Source organism: Strigops habroptila, chromosome 5 (assembly GCF_004027225.2).
Source record: "Strigops habroptila isolate Jane chromosome 5, bStrHab1.2.pri, whole genome shotgun sequence".
Taxonomy (NCBI): Eukaryota; Metazoa; Chordata; class Aves; order Psittaciformes; family Psittacidae; genus Strigops; species Strigops habroptila.
The window spans coordinates 68115420-68132159 of record NC_044281.2 but is presented as its reverse complement, the minus strand read 5'-3'; the positions used below and the strand labels follow the sequence as shown (position 1 = coordinate 68132159).

The window sequence follows — 16740 nt, the reverse complement described above, 5'->3', positions numbered from 1 at the left end:
CATGAGACCTACTAAGATGTTACAGGCAGAAACTGAGCATGGTTGCTTTCTATCTAGTGTGAGCAAAATGCCATGTTCTGGTACTTTCCTAATGGCAAGAGTGGTGCTCAGGTGCTGTTGTGGCAAATTTGTACAAGTGCTTAGCTAGAGCTCAACTGAGACGTCCTTTTCAGTTGTTTAGCTGTTGAGTCACAGGGGGTTAAAGGTTGGAGATAGAAAAAAGCTTTTAGGTTGCTTCTCTCTCACCATTCCACATAACACAAATGAGTTTAGCCACAGTATGTCTCCTAGGCTTTTGTCCATTTAATTGGTTTTATTACGTGTGTTACTTCTTTTAGAAAGCAGTTATGTCATTGTATGGGCCTCACTGCAGAAAAAACCGTGAAGAAAAGTATCTGCTGTCTTCTCAAACAAACAGAAAAAGGGGAGATAGTTCCATGCTTTATTTTTACTCTGTTTTCTGTCTCTCAAGACAATAGAGTCAAACTGGAGGTGTGGAAGGCACAGTTTACAGAGGATCCACTGCCGAAGCGAGACAAGCAAAGGAGTTTATTGTTTACAGTATGATGACCAGAAGATAGTAAGTGGCCTACGAGACAATACTATCAAGGTGAGAATGCTCCAGAAGAGCATAGTAATGGCATGTAGTGCCTATGCCATAAATAATAGTGTCCTAATTTCAGTCTCTTGTTAGCAAACTATGCTTCTTCTTCCCTCACCTCACACCTTCAGAGCATGTTATGCATCTTTTATCTGGCAAGAGAGACCCTGTTTTCTTACAAACAGGCTTCCCTAGCAGAGTTTTTGCCCATCAGTAATTACAGGCTATGTAATTACTATGCCTTGTACCTTGATGAGAAGGGTAAAACCAATATTCATAGTAAAGACAGTAATATCAAAAATGTTAATGTATTGCACCAAAGAGCCTTGTAGAAGATTCTGCAGATGCCACTAAAGATGTTCTATACTGCACTGTGGATGATGTGTTGTAGTAAAACCTAGACTAGTCAAACCCGTAAGTGCTGAAAGATTAAAACCTTACAGAGCTGTCTAGTTTTGAATGTTTGCTACCTTAGATCTGGGATAAGAATACATTGGAATGCAAGCGAATTCTCACCGGACACACGGGTTCTGTCCTGTGCCTCCAGTACGATGAACGGGTGATCATTACTGGATCTTCAGACTCAACAGTCAGGTGTGTGCTTATGATCTGGAGTTTTCTGTTTGCCTCTAAGATTTTAGCCTTGCAAGCTGCTGAAATTATCTTCTCTTGAATGTGTGCTGTTCAGTCAGTTCCATGAAGTAGTTCATCATATGTGTTCAGGAGTGTACTGTCCCTTGTTTATCAGATGTCCATGTGAACGGCTGTCAAGGAGAAGTGAGAACGTAAGCAAAGGCCAGTCAAGGTCAAGATGACTTAGGAAGGCCATCTGGCTTTTCACCAAGGTTTTGCATGTTTCGGCACTCCCTGAGAATGTTTTAAATTCTCCCTGAGAACTTTTTAAAAGTTGGTTGAAGTTTTTCAAAGCAAGTGTGAAGGTTTAGTCATTCATAGTCACTTAATTTTAACAAAAGATGTATGACTAGATCTCCTGTGACTCAATTGCAGTATGATGTTTCTTTTCGTTCAATCTTTCTAACCTTGCTTTCCTGCCAGTCTCCAGCAAAAGGCTGAACACCTCAAGTCAGCACTTGTGGTGCATGTTGTGCAGATGTGAAGTACACTAGACGTATTACAGGATCCCAGAGAGTCTAAGACTTGTAGTGTAAATGCAGGCACACATGAGTTAGTGAATTACAATATGAACTTGGATGTGAAGGAGCAGGTCTGTCTTCTCCATATGTATGTTATATTATATATTCTCTTCTTGTCAGAGTACAAACACTGCCCATGAAGTGGAGTTACAGACAACAAAAAGCTGTGTCAGTGGCCTTTTCTGAAGCTATTAGCATGTGTTCCTATGGCTGCAACCTCTTTATGGTTATCAGTGGGCATGTGTGTAAGCTACCACTGTTAAGCTAATAAATATTACATTTAGTTCGTGACATGTGATGCATGTGGTCTTGTGGTGCTGCTAGATTTTGGGGTGCTATTGTTGGTAGGAATCCAGAATTTCAGCAATACTGCCTGCCTGGAGACCATGTGCGAACTGCGCTGTACTAAACATATCACAACAGAGAGGCTGATTTCTGTAACAAGCACTATCATCTTCCCTATCGGGCCAGGCAGGCCAAATTGCAGGCTGGCTACTTGCCCAGAAATACTTTTGTTTCCCACTGTATCTATAAATGTTTGTGCAGAACCCAGAGGCACATAGGATGCATCACTTTTATCCTTGGGTCTCCTCAGGAAGAGGGGCTTCATCCAATAGGCAGTACAGATGGGCTCTTAATGCTTCTGAGATCTCAGGGATGCACTTGTCCAAAGAAGTCAGTAGGTCTCCAGCTCCTGTTCAGTTTGGCAACCCTGTCTGCAAACTGCTCATATGTTAGCAGCTCAGGTCTTTATTCTGTCAGGTTTTCTCCTTTGCGTTTTGTAATTGGAATGTACTTTTAATTCTCATTTATAGTCCATGAGTTGATGCACTTCAGCCTCCATAAGTTAGAAAATAAGACATTAGAAGTCTTTCTCACATCTTAGCTTTTCTTACTGCTTGCCTTATTGGCAGAGGAAAGTTTTAACTTCTGCAATGTCTGATGTGCCTGATGATACAGCCATTTTCTGCTCTCACATAATATATCTGGGATACAGGTGTAATAGTGCCAAAAGAAATCTCTTCATGGAAGGTAGAAGAAGTTTGCCAACAGAATAGCCCAAATGAAACATTTTTAAGACTTAAAATCTTCATTTCAATTCCTAGAAGTTCTGTATGAAGCCTTTGTCTAACTTTCATCTTAAATTATCTTTCAGCTGGAACAGTTGGTTCTAATAACATTAAGTTGACATAAACGCTCTGTCTTAATTTGGCTATTCAGCACATTCCTGGAATGTAGCTGTGTAGCAGATGCACTGCAGGGTAAATGCAGTTCATGGTACAACTTGTGGCAATTACTTATGTTTGTTTGAAAAGCATTATCTTGTCTTCTGCTTCTCTATAAATTATGCCTTGAGTTGATAGTCCTGTGAAAGAGGTCAAAAATTAAACCTGTCACTGAACTTGCTTCTCCACAGGTTATGATTAAGTACTCATTGACTGGAAATGGAGTGTGTTGTAGGTTTATACAACCAGGAAACATCAGTCTTTAAGGCCATCAATCTCATACCTTTCCTCAGCACTAAATTCCCTTAATTAAAGAATGCTTCTTTCCTGGCTGGGTTATTTTTATGGTGTTAATTGCATTGCAGGGTTTTTGGCTGCTGTCTCAATGTATGCATAATCAACAGGTTTATATAATATGTCTTTTAATGAACTATTTAATAAATGTAGATATAACTTGTGGTGTTTGCCTCTGTAATATTGCTAGAGAGTCAATTACCTCTCTTTGTCCCTCTCTTGCTCTGCAGAAAATCCACTGTACAGGTGTTTAACTCTCTTCTCTCTGGTTTGAAATTGGAACTGCAGGGTGTGGGACGTGAATGCAGGCGAGATGCTGAACACACTGATTCACCACTGCGAAGCAGTACTGCACCTCCGCTTCAATAACGGCATGATGGTGACATGTTCCAAAGACCGTTCCATTGCTGTGTGGGACATGGCTTCACCAACAGACATCACCCTGAGGAGGGTGCTAGTAGGGCACCGAGCTGCTGTCAACGTAGTGGACTTTGATGACAAGTACATTGTATCAGCATCAGGTGACAGAACTATAAAGGTGAGGTGTTTCAGAGGCTTTTTATTTGCAGCACTGGGGTATTTAATAACCAAGAACAGATGATCAGAGAGGGAAGATGGTCCTTGGCAGTTACTGCACAGATCTTCCTTTAGAAGCAGTGTTCTTCCTGCTGTTTATTTCTACTTGTCCCTCCTCTGTTCAGCTTGCACAACTTGTTTAGAGAGCTGTATGGCAAATCAGATCCAGCTACAGATGCAGTTGAAAAAGGACTTTTTTTTTCTGTGTTCTTTTTCAACTTGATCACTTCCATGATCTGTTTCAGCATGTCATTCGAACAGTTGTCAGAGGGCAGCATGGGGGCAAAAGTGAAGGTGAGTGGATGGGAGTCTCTTAAATGTTACTGCTACGATCCAAATCTGCAGCTTTAAAAATGAGGAAAATCAAGATCCTGTGTATACTAAATCATAGCCTAAGAGTGCTAAAAAGTCTGATTTTGGAAGCTAATTCTTACACAGTGTGGCAAAAATCTTTTGTGTACAGTGGCCCAAGCTGCTAACAGTTGCAGGATATAATCACAAGTCGTTGGAGGGGTAATCTTCCCACTCTTAATGATAGCATCTTCAATTAAGAGCATTCTGGATGCATCTATATATCATACAGATACCAGCTTTTGTTAGTCTCTTCTTAATAATTTTGTCTCTGTGTGGTTCCCTCCCTCCTTCCTGTCACAGGTATGGAACACTAGTACCTGCGAATTTGTGCGCACCTTAAATGGCCACAAACGAGGCATTGCATGTCTGCAGTACAGAGACAGGCTAGTAGTGAGCGGCTCTTCAGATAATACTATCAGGTGAGAGACACACTCCTCATTGCAGAGTTCTGTGCCAGCACGTTGTCTCTGATTCCCTGGGATGTGCAGAGGTTAGGCAACTGAAGTGTTCTGTACTCTTGTCGTCTTTGAAAAATGCTTTCTTTGGTATAGAACATTGGGAACTACTGGAAAGAGATATTAGAAGCCTGTTTACTGTGTTGTCTTTCGTCCTCTGTATCTCAAGAGTCTCATACTAATCAACAAGTTGCATTGCTCTGACAATTCTGGTGTATGAAAGAGCTGGCAAGTACCACTTTCTATGATGTCCTCTTGTGATATTTTAATTGGGCTATGTGTCTAGTTAAAGGGGTCAGATTTGCAGTAAGAGGCATTTAATCCTCTGCAGAAATCCTCCTGGGCTCTAGCCAAACTCTTCTTGTGGTACTTGGCACCTGGTTAACTTTGGAACAGCTGGTTTAGAGGATGAAGTTCAGTTTACTGCCTTTTGCACTTCTCCAGCTGCCTTGGTTGCAGTCTGAGATTTAACTCCTTCTGGTATCATGAGGCAAGGTTTCTCCCTACATACTTCAGCTGCTGGCAGAGGGATGTCTCACTAATCTTGGGACGTATGGAGCAAGCTTGAATAGTAGTTTACATGACCAAGAGAGCTGGAACTTCTGTCTCTAAATCAAGGGAAGAAGTATTATAGGCGTTGTTTAAGAGTAGCACCACTTACACATGGTGAGAACTCCTGCACTTCAAATAGGAAAAAATAACCCTCTGCAATTGTACTCTAAAGCTTGGTCTCAGTATTAGAGTAAGAAATAGTTAAATGTTACAGCAGTTAGGGAAGGATCTGAAATATGACTTGCAATGCTAATAAAAATAGATGTCAAGATAGTGATAACGCTAAAGAGGAATACAGTTACTTTTATGCTTACATTGGACAAAATCCCTAGTTGACAGATAAATTGTGCTAGAATTTCAGGAATGTTGGCAGCGAATCTTAATTAAGTCAAGTTTGGCAGCTGTGTGGATAAGGCACAAGACTTACCTGGTCACATCGCTTTCTCCCAGCCATTAGCATGGGGCACAAGTCAGTGGAAAGGTGATGAAGAAAGGGCAGGTTACTAAATCATCTTTGTGGGTGGCTTGGTGCTTTGTATGTTTGATTTTAATCCACTGTAAAATGCCAGGTGTTGTGTCTTGGCCTTTGGTAGAGGCTGTCTCCTGATACAGAATTTGAAGTTTGATGTTCCTCAGTTTCAGGGAAACTTTTTCCAAAAGATAACTGTGATTTCTAGTTTTGCAACTGAAAACACAAGGACATGTGAAGTGGCAGAGAAATCAGTATCTTCTGTAGAGAGATGCCATGTATAAAAATCATTTAGGTTTTGTTGTAGGCTAGATATTTCACCAGTGTAAGAGAACACAGCTACATAGGCATGCTGTCATTGTGATTTCTATCTGCTAGAAACTGGTTCATCAAGTTTAATCCAACCACTTCAGTATCTTAGTCTTCAGGGTCAAAGTTCTTAATTGCTACAGACAAACATGGTATAGAAAAAAATAAGACAGAAAAAAAAAAGATAATTAGAACAAGAAAATAGACTCAGACTACATCATCTTGGGTTAATTTTTAGTTGAATGGTTGATTTGCATGTGTGTATTCAACCTCCAGTGTGTGCACACATGGGGTTCTGATACCAGACTGTTTAAACACAGCATTCTCTCTAGGAGATGGGGATTCAGGCCCACCTGCGTTCTGTACATCTTCCAGCTCTGCCAGGACTTCAGGTGAATTAAAGGCTTGCAGACTTCCTTCTACTTCCAGAAACTCTCCCAAAGCTATAGGAAGGAAGAGTGGTAGTGGTTTTGACTGTGTACACTTTGTAATAAATTGTTTTGGTTAGTTCTTAAGCCTTAAAAGTGCTTCCCTTACTGTTTCATCCTTTGGCTATTTAAAGAAGTAGAAATTTGAGAAGGTTATCAAATCTGGAAGATGCCCTTGACACCTATTCTGTTAGGAGATTCTGCTCTTACATAGTAGTTACCTCTTTTGTACAGGAAGGCTCATTCCCTGCATGGCTAGGGACATAATCATCTCAGCCCATTCAGATTCAAGTAAAACCTCAAACTGGGACCTGAAAATACAGGCCTGAATTAGTGTGATGCCGCCTCCCAGAGCTGCTGGCAATCTCAGAATTAATGGCAAGGAATGGAGACACATGGCACGAAAGTTCCTGGCACAAGATTGCTTTTCAAACCTTTCTGCACCAGTTCATTTCTGGCATTGTCCATCCTCTTTACAGTCCTTGGGAGACTTAATGCTCTCTGACCAGCCAGAGTGCCTTTGGCTGACCTTTGCCATGGCGTTGCTTGCTCTGACCTTGACTGGTGTGCTGGTTCTTACGTGAAAATTATTAGGATCTTCATCGTTATATTCTTGAAAGATCAACTTCACAGGTTGAAGAATCACGTTGTGCTCCTCATCAGCCTCGAATCTGTGCATAGACAAATTCTTTCTCAGTTCTACAGTGATGAAAGAGTTATGTCCATTTCTCTGTTGTCCAAAGTGAGAGCAGATTGTCGTGGCAGGACAGCTGCAATCACTATCCACCAACTTTGGGCACAAATCCACTGGATCTGGATTATTCTTTGGGGACCTCAGGAGTAAAATATGTGGGGACAGTGTTTCTCTTGCTTTGTCTGTCTCTCAGGAAAAGTGACCTGACCCCTCAGCAGTTGTGCTGCTTTGAGATGTGTCACCCAGAGATTCCACCTGTATTTCTCACTACTGTGAAGTTCACATCAGCCTGAATGCTAATTGAATGAGCATTTAAGAGCATTTGTGATGGCTTTCTTTCAGCTGTGTGTCAGGGAAATGCAGCAGATACAGCTATTAAGATTCCTGTATGAGCAGAGCACATTTCAGCCAGAGATGGACCACTTCTAGACAATGCATGTCAAAAAATATCAGTTCTTGTAGGAAAATAATCTTTCTTTATCCATGGTAACTGGAAGTCATGACAAAAAGCTGACAAAAGCATGGAAAGCAAGTAAACTAACTTCATAACTGTTTTAAGTATTTCTTTTGTTTTCTTTCTTCCAGACTGTGGGATATCGAGTGTGGGGCATGTTTACGAGTACTGGAAGGCCATGAAGAGTTGGTGAGATGCATACGCTTTGATAACAAGAGGATAGTCAGTGGGGCATATGATGGGTGAGGCCATCAGTGCAGTCAATACCTTGCATCTTCCTGCCTGTCTCAGTGTCTCACATCCCACTTTGCTGTATCTTCCTTATAAATCTTAGACTCCTTGTCTGTCATACTAAGAGGACCTTTTCATGGCCAGTAAATCAGGACCATGTTACAAAGCATACTTTTTTTTCTTCTTTTGCAATAAGTCAGTGTGATTCAGTGTGTGTGTCCAGTTCTTTACTTTGTAAGAATGTCTGACCAACACAGCCTGAAACCTCTTCTAGCTGAACTGCTGGTAAGAACAATTTTTCCCATCTGTGGTTATGGCTTCTGGACCATTTGCCATTACAGACTAGGTGTCTGCACTCCCACGTGTTTCTGTTAGTTATTACCGCCTGCTTTTTATGGGTTTTACTTTGTTGACACTGTATTTTTTTTTTTCTCCCATTAAACTCTATAAGCTTTACAAAGGGGAAATGCGAGAACCAGTTCTCAAGAGCAGAAGGATTGCTGTAATTTTCCTTGAACTGGTGTATTAGCTAAGATGTACTAACAGTTAATTTTATTTTTTTTCTGTGAGCACTTGCTCTTTTCTCTTTTACAGAGCTGTGGTTTTGTCTGTTTTTTCACTACTAGGAAAATTAAAGTATGGGATCTCGTGGCTGCTTTGGACCCCCGTGCTCCAGCAGGGACCCTCTGCTTGCGAACCCTTGTGGTAAGAGCTTTTGACAGGGGTGTTGGAGGGAGCAGAAGAATGTGCTTGATCAGGGCTATCTTGAGCCATGAAAACTCAAGTCAGCTTAGCTCCAGTCTACAGGATCTAGAAATGTCTAGATTCTGGCCTTTCTGTGTGTCTGTTTATTTTTTTTAATGTTGCAAGCTATAAGGCATTAGAAGTTGGAACCTGTGGAATTGTCACTCACTGTTTAACAGTTTTGCTCTGTGATTTGAAGTTGTTAGCTAAATTCATTTTTGAGACTTGTCCTTCTTGAAGTCTGTGTGCCAGTGGGTTTACTGTAACCTGTGTGTACCTGATGTTGTAGTAGTATGTTGTCTGATTTGTTGACATGAAATTTCTTAAAGAAAAGTAGTACATTCCAAATGTGAGGAACAAGAACAAAAACACCTTCGGGATTGCTTTTGACTGGCTTTTGTATGTTTAAGGAAAAAGCAGGTGAGGACTGAAACAGACAGTGAAATTTGCCTCATCCTTAGTTGCCTCGTCCTTAAACAGCAGCTACTACTTTCATACTGTCCATCGGTATTTAGGTCAGGTCTGATGATGGTGTGGTTAAAATATCATTGTGTGAATGTTAGCAACTTTCACAGTCATGCTTAACAGTGGCTCTGCACTGGTCTTTTAATAATGTGGGAAAGTTGTGAGGAAAATGGGATGGTTCCTGTAAGTATTCCTCCATCACACTCACCCCAAGAAACTTGCACTGTTGCTGGGGATAAAGGAAGATTTCAATCCAGTACGAAGTTATCTTTGAAAAAGAAGTACTAAATGTATTTCTTTTCTAGCTAGGAAGTGTTTGGGTTGGTACACATTAGACCTTTTCCTGCTGTGGCATGTGACTGCAGTCTGTGCTCAAAACCAAGATCATACTGAGGCCATCCGATTCTCTAGAAATGTGGTTAGCTCTCACCAGCTGAGCTGTGCTAACTGACCTTCTGCACTCTCATCCACCACCTGAATTGCTACTGTTGCTGTAGATTTCACTTTTGGTGCAGAGTGTGACTCAGCTGACAAGCAGTAGATCATTAAACCATGCTAACTCTTTTCCAATCATGTATTTGAACCATAAGCTGCAGAGTAAGAGTCTGTGAGAGCCTTGAATGCCTGCAGGTACTATGCTGAAAAACCTTCTTGTTAGCTAAGTAGAATTGCAAATTGTTTCATGGCTGAAACCCAGAAAAACCCTTTGTGATCAGCCACCCAGTTCCAAACTGTGGAACAACTCTGTGACCATAAGCACATATCCTGAGAGTCTAAGACTTCAGCTTGGTATTAGTAGTGTTCCTGCTCCAGCCTGAGACAAATGTGTGCCTAGTAACCTGTAGACTTAATTTAACTGGTGTGATTTCCTCTGCATTTTCCAGCAGTGGACAGCCAAAGTGCCCTAGCTAATTATATTATAAATCAGATCCGGTGGGATGGAAACACTGTAGGAATCTCAACACACAGATACTCATAAATCCCCATTTGATAGCAATGGAGGGGGCCAAAAGAGATGGGGGAGACAGAGGAAGCTGGTGTGGCACTTTTAGGAGTTTTATGACAACAGGGTGTCCTTATACCCACTTACCCATAGTATGGTTTTGTGTTTTTTCTCTTCCCTTGGCCTCCAAAATTAAACCTGGCTGCACAATGAACATCATGAGTCTCCTGCTGCTCGTGTTCAATTTTCAAACAGTAGGAGGAAAGTGCACAGATAACAAATGCTCGCTGCATGCCAGGTCCCTTCCAGTTTTGTCTTCTGTTAGCTGGAACGGCGGCCACATTAATTTGTCAGAAGCTTTCGAGGCACAGAATAAGCACATAGTTCAGCTTTCCTTACAAGCTAAAGAGTCCAGGTCCTTTTGGCCTCAACTTAGGGTGTGCATTGTGCTTATTGCTTCTGCAAAAGCAAAGGGCAGGTGCTGTGTGGAACTTCTAGGGCAACATTACGTAGCCCACAGTGACTGGGAGAAAAAAGGGAGTTCTGGAGTTTTTGGAGGTACCTCTCTCTGTGTCCCTGTGAGCAGTTCCTCAGTGGATCTGACTGTTGTAGTGATATTTTTTAGCAAAAAAGTTTCTTTATTTCGCTGCTACAACACAGATTCTGGGAGAACATTTCTTTTTGGAATAGGTGGGAAGACAGAAACTCTAGGTGGGAAGGCAGAAACCCGTAAGGTGTTTTTAAGACAAATTCAAGTTATAGTTAGATCAGAAAGGTTCCAAAGATTAGACTTTTTTTAAAAATCTATCTTAAAAATAGAATCTGGATATTGTGTGTGTGTATTTTTAGTTAATTTTAAAGATTCAGAGATTCACTTTAAAGCAGTTGCTGTTCTTTGCAAACCGAGCTGTGTTTTTGTCATCCTGTGCCATAAGACAGAGGCTCCCCATTGAGTAGCTAACAATTATCTTTTGCCTAAATATTTGAGAAAACTGTCTTTTCAGTATTAAAGTATTTTAAGAAATGGTTTTTTCCTGACCCTAAGCCCCTTACAATATGTGAGCACTAAAGAGAAATTTGTATTAATGGAAGAGACAGGGCTCACCCTATTTGCATGGTTTCTCTTCCCTTCTGACCGAGGAGGAGGCCACTGCTCTTACAGCAGTGAAAGCACCAAGAAAAACAAGCAACACAAAAGGGAAAGTACCATGGATGTGCTCTGTGATATCCACGATCTTGCCGTTACCTCCTGTTAATTACAGTCTGAACTCTTGCCAAATCATCGTGCCATTTCCACTCAGCCTCAGAGCAGAATGCAAACTGCCTATAAAGAATGCCCTTTCTAGTTCATATTTTTAGGACTGCTTAAGAGGAATTATTACTGTGTCACTGGGCTTTACAACAGGCTTCTTAGTGTCCTGCAGTATTACGCTCTTTCCTTTTCAGCAGTGGCAGTGGTGCCAAGTCTTGAGTGCAAAGGTCTTATCTCTCCCCTGTAACCTACTGCATTTGGAAATCTGTGATTTTGGGAAAGAGTTTCACCATGGAACAAGGAAAATGGTGCTCCTGTCAGCCTCACCTGACTGAGTTGTGTGGTGGAGGGAGCTTGGTTTGTTCTACACAGTACGTCTCCAATACTGGGATTTAAAGAGTAATGGGATAATTGTAATGTAAACTTCCTGTGAGCCAAGTACTCAGATATGGCAACTCTTTTTCACTGAAAGAGGACTCAATTTACACAATGTGATGGTGATGCACAGTGTTTCATGTGGGGTTTATTGAGAAATGAATGTAACGCTAGAATCCAAGGCCAAGTTCATTTTCCCTGCTTCATCCCAGGTGCCAGCAAATCTGTGAGGTAACATGCTGTGTCTCCCATTTGCATTTAGGAGCATTCTGGAAGAGTCTTTCGACTTCAGTTTGATGAGTTCCAGATCGTCAGCAGCTCACATGATGACACCATCCTCATCTGGGATTTTCTGAATGACCCAGCCGCCCAAGCAGAATCCACTCGTTCCCCGTCCAGAACATACACCTACATCTCAAGATAAATAACACTACACTGTACCTCACACTCGCACAGGTAACAGAGGCTCAGAGGTGGCACTGGATGTAGTGCAAGCATGCTGCTTGAATAACTAGCTGAGTCTATCAATATTTCTCATCTTGGTTGGACAGTAATTACAGTGTCCTGTAAAAGAACAGGAATGATTTTGAAACCTTAGAATAGGGACTTTATTTTAGGATTTGTGGCATGTGGTGCCTGTGAGTTCGCCTGAAGAACTCCTCCTCCTCTGCCCATCATCATCAGTAATTAAATCAGCTATCACTGCTGTCCAGAAGGAAGAAGGGTTTCTGCAGAGTGAGTAGAGCAGCTGCTGCCTAACAAGGGGATGCAGATGGCATGACCCTGGGCAGTTGTCGCCAGGCAGGAGGGTTTTGCTAAGAAGCATCAGCTTTATTCTCTCCCTCTGAAGTGGTGACCATTCTTCTCACTCTGCAGCAACCTGATTCAGGAGAACAGTTTGGCTAGGGGAGGAGACACTGAGGCACAAGCCCAGGTGAATTTAATCAAGATGCATCAATGTGCAAAATCATTTATTCATAGGGCCTAGCCCTAGATCTCTCTAGCATAGCACGGCTGTTAAATTGTTCATATCAGAGCTGCTGGTTTGCTCATCGCCTTACCCTTTTGTCTTGGCCTGCACAGTGGGGGGGGGGACGTAATGTTTCATATGTTTGAGTCAGTTTTAGAGTGGATTTGATGTATGTGAGTGGAGTGGGATAGCATGATTGCCCACTTTGGTGGGTACATGCACAATTGCTTTTAATAGCTTAAGAAAAATGGCAGAAGAGTTGACAGGGGGTGTCCATAATGACGTTTTCCCTTGAAAATGCTCTGTCATGGGGCACATCCTGTATCATATTTGATTGGTAAATGTACAGTGATGCTCCAGAGCTGTCAGATCAGTTGTCTTGATTTTCTCAAACACTCTGATCAATCGGTTGTTCTTTTAAATCATTAAAAGGTTTAGTGCGAATGGGCTTTGTTTGGTTTGTTCTGTTTTTCATTCCCAGGACTCATTTAAGCTGCAGTATTTAAATGCCAGGACAAAAGAACTATCCACGTAACCAATACTTGCTGAAGAGAGAGGCTCTCAGACTTGTTTCTGGAACAAAGTTGGCATGCGGTTGATCTCAGACAGGGTCTACTCAGCGCGGCTGACTGCTAAAGTGCTGCTATATCAGAAGATGTCTTTTATCTTTCATGAACAGTTAACATTTTTAAGCCTTCCCATACCTTTCCTCCCCTGTCCCGCTCTTCCTGTTCACTCCTCTTCCCTTTACCCTGTTTGGTTCCCCTCCAAACCCAGTCACAGATGTCCTATGAATATATTTAAGATGTTGCCAGAATGTGTTGCTTTGCTGTTAAGCAGAAGACTTATAGCCACAGTGCATCCTGCTGAGAAAGTCACTTCAGGGTGGGTGGGAGGGTGGGTGGGGAGAAGGCTGCTACTCTCAGACTGAAATCAATATCCATTGCTAGGCCTTTGAAAAAGCATTCAGCTTTGAAGAGCAACAGAAACACTTATAAAGAGCCAGACCATCCCCTCCCCCCTCGACTTCCCTGCGGCTTTTGGCTGTTCTGACTGCAGACCTATTTTTTGTGGAGAGAGGACCCTTGAAATTTTACCATTATGAGCCAAATCCATCTCTTTCCTCTCCTGCCTGCTATGCTAACCCTTCGGAAGCTGGATGTGTATTGTAGACTCCCTTAGCATCTGCTTGGCTGGGGAATGCTAGTCAGTGAAAAGTTAAACTCTCTTCTGCTGAAGTCCCAAGCATGATGGACTGAGTCTGAGATCCCGTCCACTCCCACCCCAGATGAAATGTTGGCCCAGGGCAGTATTTCACTAGCAAAGGGGTTGTCTGCACCATCTTCCTCCTGCGCTTCTCCTTGAAGACAGTGTGTTGCTGATGGCTTAGGAATCATTCTGTAGATTGGAGGAAGTTTGAGGCTGGGGTGAGGAGGAAAGCTGGACATTGCACCTTTCTTTCCATGCCTTCTCCTCTTAGAGAGGCTTCAGCTGGGTGCTGGAAGAAGGAGCTGCTAAACACCTTGTGAGCTCTCAAGATCTAGCCACCCTAGAGTCGAGACACTACCCAAACCCCCTGGCCATGACAATAAGACTTTGCTCACATGAATGAGCAAATGCACATTCAGTACAGTCAGTACAGTTAGCGGTGGCTTGAGGCTACTTCTGCAGCATTTCTGGGACAGGCCTTGGTAGAAAGCCTTTGGAGGGAGAGCCTTTGGTGTGCTTCTCTAACCTGTGTGCATGCTGCATTGCGGTCTAGGGGCACGGGCTGATTAGTCCTTTTGCTGATAGGTGAGCTGGATCTTTGCTTTCTAGATGAGACTTTTGCAAATTGCCATTGTTTAGAAGATAAAAAGAGCCCTAAAGAGGAGGGGCATGAGAAACAATTCTCTGTGTGTCTGAACTAGACGAAGAGGTCTAGGGGAAAACAGCTTTTTTTACAGAGCTGGAAGGAATTGCAGCAGGCCTGCATTTAGATCAGGAAAGACTTGTAAATCAGTCCCTGGCCATTCCAGGTTTGGGCCCAGAAATTCCACTGTAGGTTTTGAATAACCCCCACTGCCTTAGTAGGGGGTTGCTCCAGTGCCACAGTAGGAAATCAGGGCCCTTCATCTTGGGCTGGAGGGGTTTTAAACAGGCTTTATTAACACCTCTAAACTTGGAACTTAGCAAGTGGGAAATTTTTTCAAGCTATTCTCATCAACTTCACTTTGCTGGGGAAGCAGTTGCATTGTTTCTAATTGCTTGGGATGCGCTTTTTCCACCAATCAAATTTTGCAAGGAGCTGGGCCAGGAGTCCCCAAAGAGCAGTCCAGAGGGGTTAAATCGTTTTGGTGGCAGGTAGGACAGACAAGAAGGCAGTGGAGTTACAGAGGAAGGGAAAGCTTGTGCTTGGGGAGTACTTAGTGCAGTTTCTGAAGCATGTGGGCAGCAGTGTTGAGCACTGAGCTCCCTGGATTTTCGTTGAGCCTGGAGCCTACATCAGTTCTAAGGAGAGTCTTGGAGCATGTGGTGACGCTCCTGGTTTCTGTTTGAAGTATTACTGTTAAACGGTCAGACAGGTTAACAGCTTGACCCTGTTCAGGTAACAGCAGCAGTGTGACTTACCGCTGCAGAGTCATAGAAGTTCTGAGCCACAGTGCTAAGTTCATCCACAACTAATTTTGGCACTACTTTTAAGTCTAGGAAGGCTGTTTTGGATTTCAGGCAGCTCTACATGTCAAGCATACTGCAGTCCCAAAGCCAAAGCGGCAAGGGAGCAGAGAGAATCAAAGTTTACATCCCAGACTTTGCTGAAGTTCTGAGTCTTAATTTTATTTGAACACTGTTCCTCTAGGTTCAGTTATTACAAGGTCTGCAGCATGGTTGCACATCAGCAGGAGTTTATATGACCTTGGCTTCAGATTTAATAGTTCTTTTCCTCAGTTTGGTCATCCTCTGTCTTTTACATGTAGATTACTGTAGAAAATGGGGATCTTACGCCAGCCTCTGAAGGCTGCAGAACTTCTTAATATTTTCCTTGCGTCTTTGTGGCTAGCACCTACAAGGATGCATTTTATTTTGCTAGTTGAGAGAATTTGAAGAAGCGGAAGACTGGCTGGCCAAACACAGAGACAACACTGCAGTAGATTGTCCTTGGTTGTCATTGCCCTGCTGCTCCATGCTGGTATTCTGTAGCTTCTAAGCACTGTTGGGTCTTCCAAGTGGTACTGTAGTTCAGACTGTGCTGTATAGAGCTGTTTAAGGTACAATTAGTGAGCAACAGCTGAAATCCATTTTAGGCACATGGTAAGAATAGCATCTTGCCCTCAAGAAGAGACTGTGTCTGGGTACTTCATCAGAACTGCAGGAGGGTGAGGATTCCTGCCCCACTCCCTGAGTTGTACAAATTCTCTGATAGCTAAGAAGGAAAGTGAAGTTAACTGATCTAACTTGAACTTGAAACTGCCACAGCCTGACATTCGGTGGTGTTTATTGTGCACCCAGGGAGGAGCAATCTGGTAAGTAGATCTCCCGATGTCAGAAGAAAGTGGCTTTTTCAAACTCTCCCTCCCTCCCTTAAGATATGTGTGTATGCATGTGTGAGTGTGCAAGAGTGCATGTAAGAGAGAGGTTTCAGCATGAACTGGGTGGATAATCCCTCAGCCAGGTTGGAGTAATTGCAGAGTTTATAATGAAAAGAACTAGGACATGCCTGCTGAAAGGAGATTAAAAAGGGCTGGAAGTGTCTGTGGGCTTTAAGTGTTGCACATCGCTTTGAAATGAAATGAAATACCTCTGCTGTGTAGAGATTGTCACTTCTCCCACAAATAGGAAGCTCACGCTAGCCTTCCCCCTTGGACTATGGGATGGAAAGTATTGGAGGTGTGGGGTATTCAGAGCAGGACAATCCTTTATGGCCACACCATCGCCTGCTTATGACTCCTTTGCAATAGGGCACTGTATTGCTGCAAATATTTCTCATCCTCAAAGGAATACAGCTTGCTTTAAAATATGCAAATAGAAAATGGCATGAAGGAATTTGCAGCAAGGAAACTTCTGCAGCTGTCTCCTCTGGAGCAGCTCCCTCTGCTCCCTGTTAACGTTCAGGGACAGACACATCCGCTGTTGGAACAGAAGGGTTCAGGTGATAAGTTGAGAAGTCTGATCATCAGAAATGTTGAAATGCTTTACACTTGTTTCTAAACTGGA

At 42.6% G+C, this 16740-nt stretch overlaps 1 protein-coding gene across 15 annotated transcripts in view; it reads left to right on the top strand.

Annotated features, from left to right (window-relative positions):
- BTRC (beta-transducin repeat containing E3 ubiquitin protein ligase) overlaps positions 1 to 16002 on the top strand; it is a 117237-nt gene extending 101235 nt beyond the window's left edge. For 14 of the 15 annotated variants that reach the window (XM_030488907.1, XM_030488909.1, XM_030488911.1 and 11 more), the window contains 8 exons: positions 473 to 610; positions 1077 to 1195; positions 3564 to 3813; positions 4506 to 4624; positions 7698 to 7808; positions 8424 to 8502; positions 11839 to 12032; positions 13028 to 16002. In XM_030488907.1, coding sequence (XP_030344767.1) covers positions 473 to 610; positions 1077 to 1195; positions 3564 to 3813; positions 4506 to 4624; positions 7698 to 7808; positions 8424 to 8502; positions 11839 to 12000 — 978 coding nt within the window. In that variant the 3' untranslated portion in view covers positions 12001 to 12032; positions 13028 to 16002. The other variant, XM_030488919.1, reaches the window with a different exon arrangement.
- Positions 16003 to 16740: the final 738 nt, after the last annotated feature.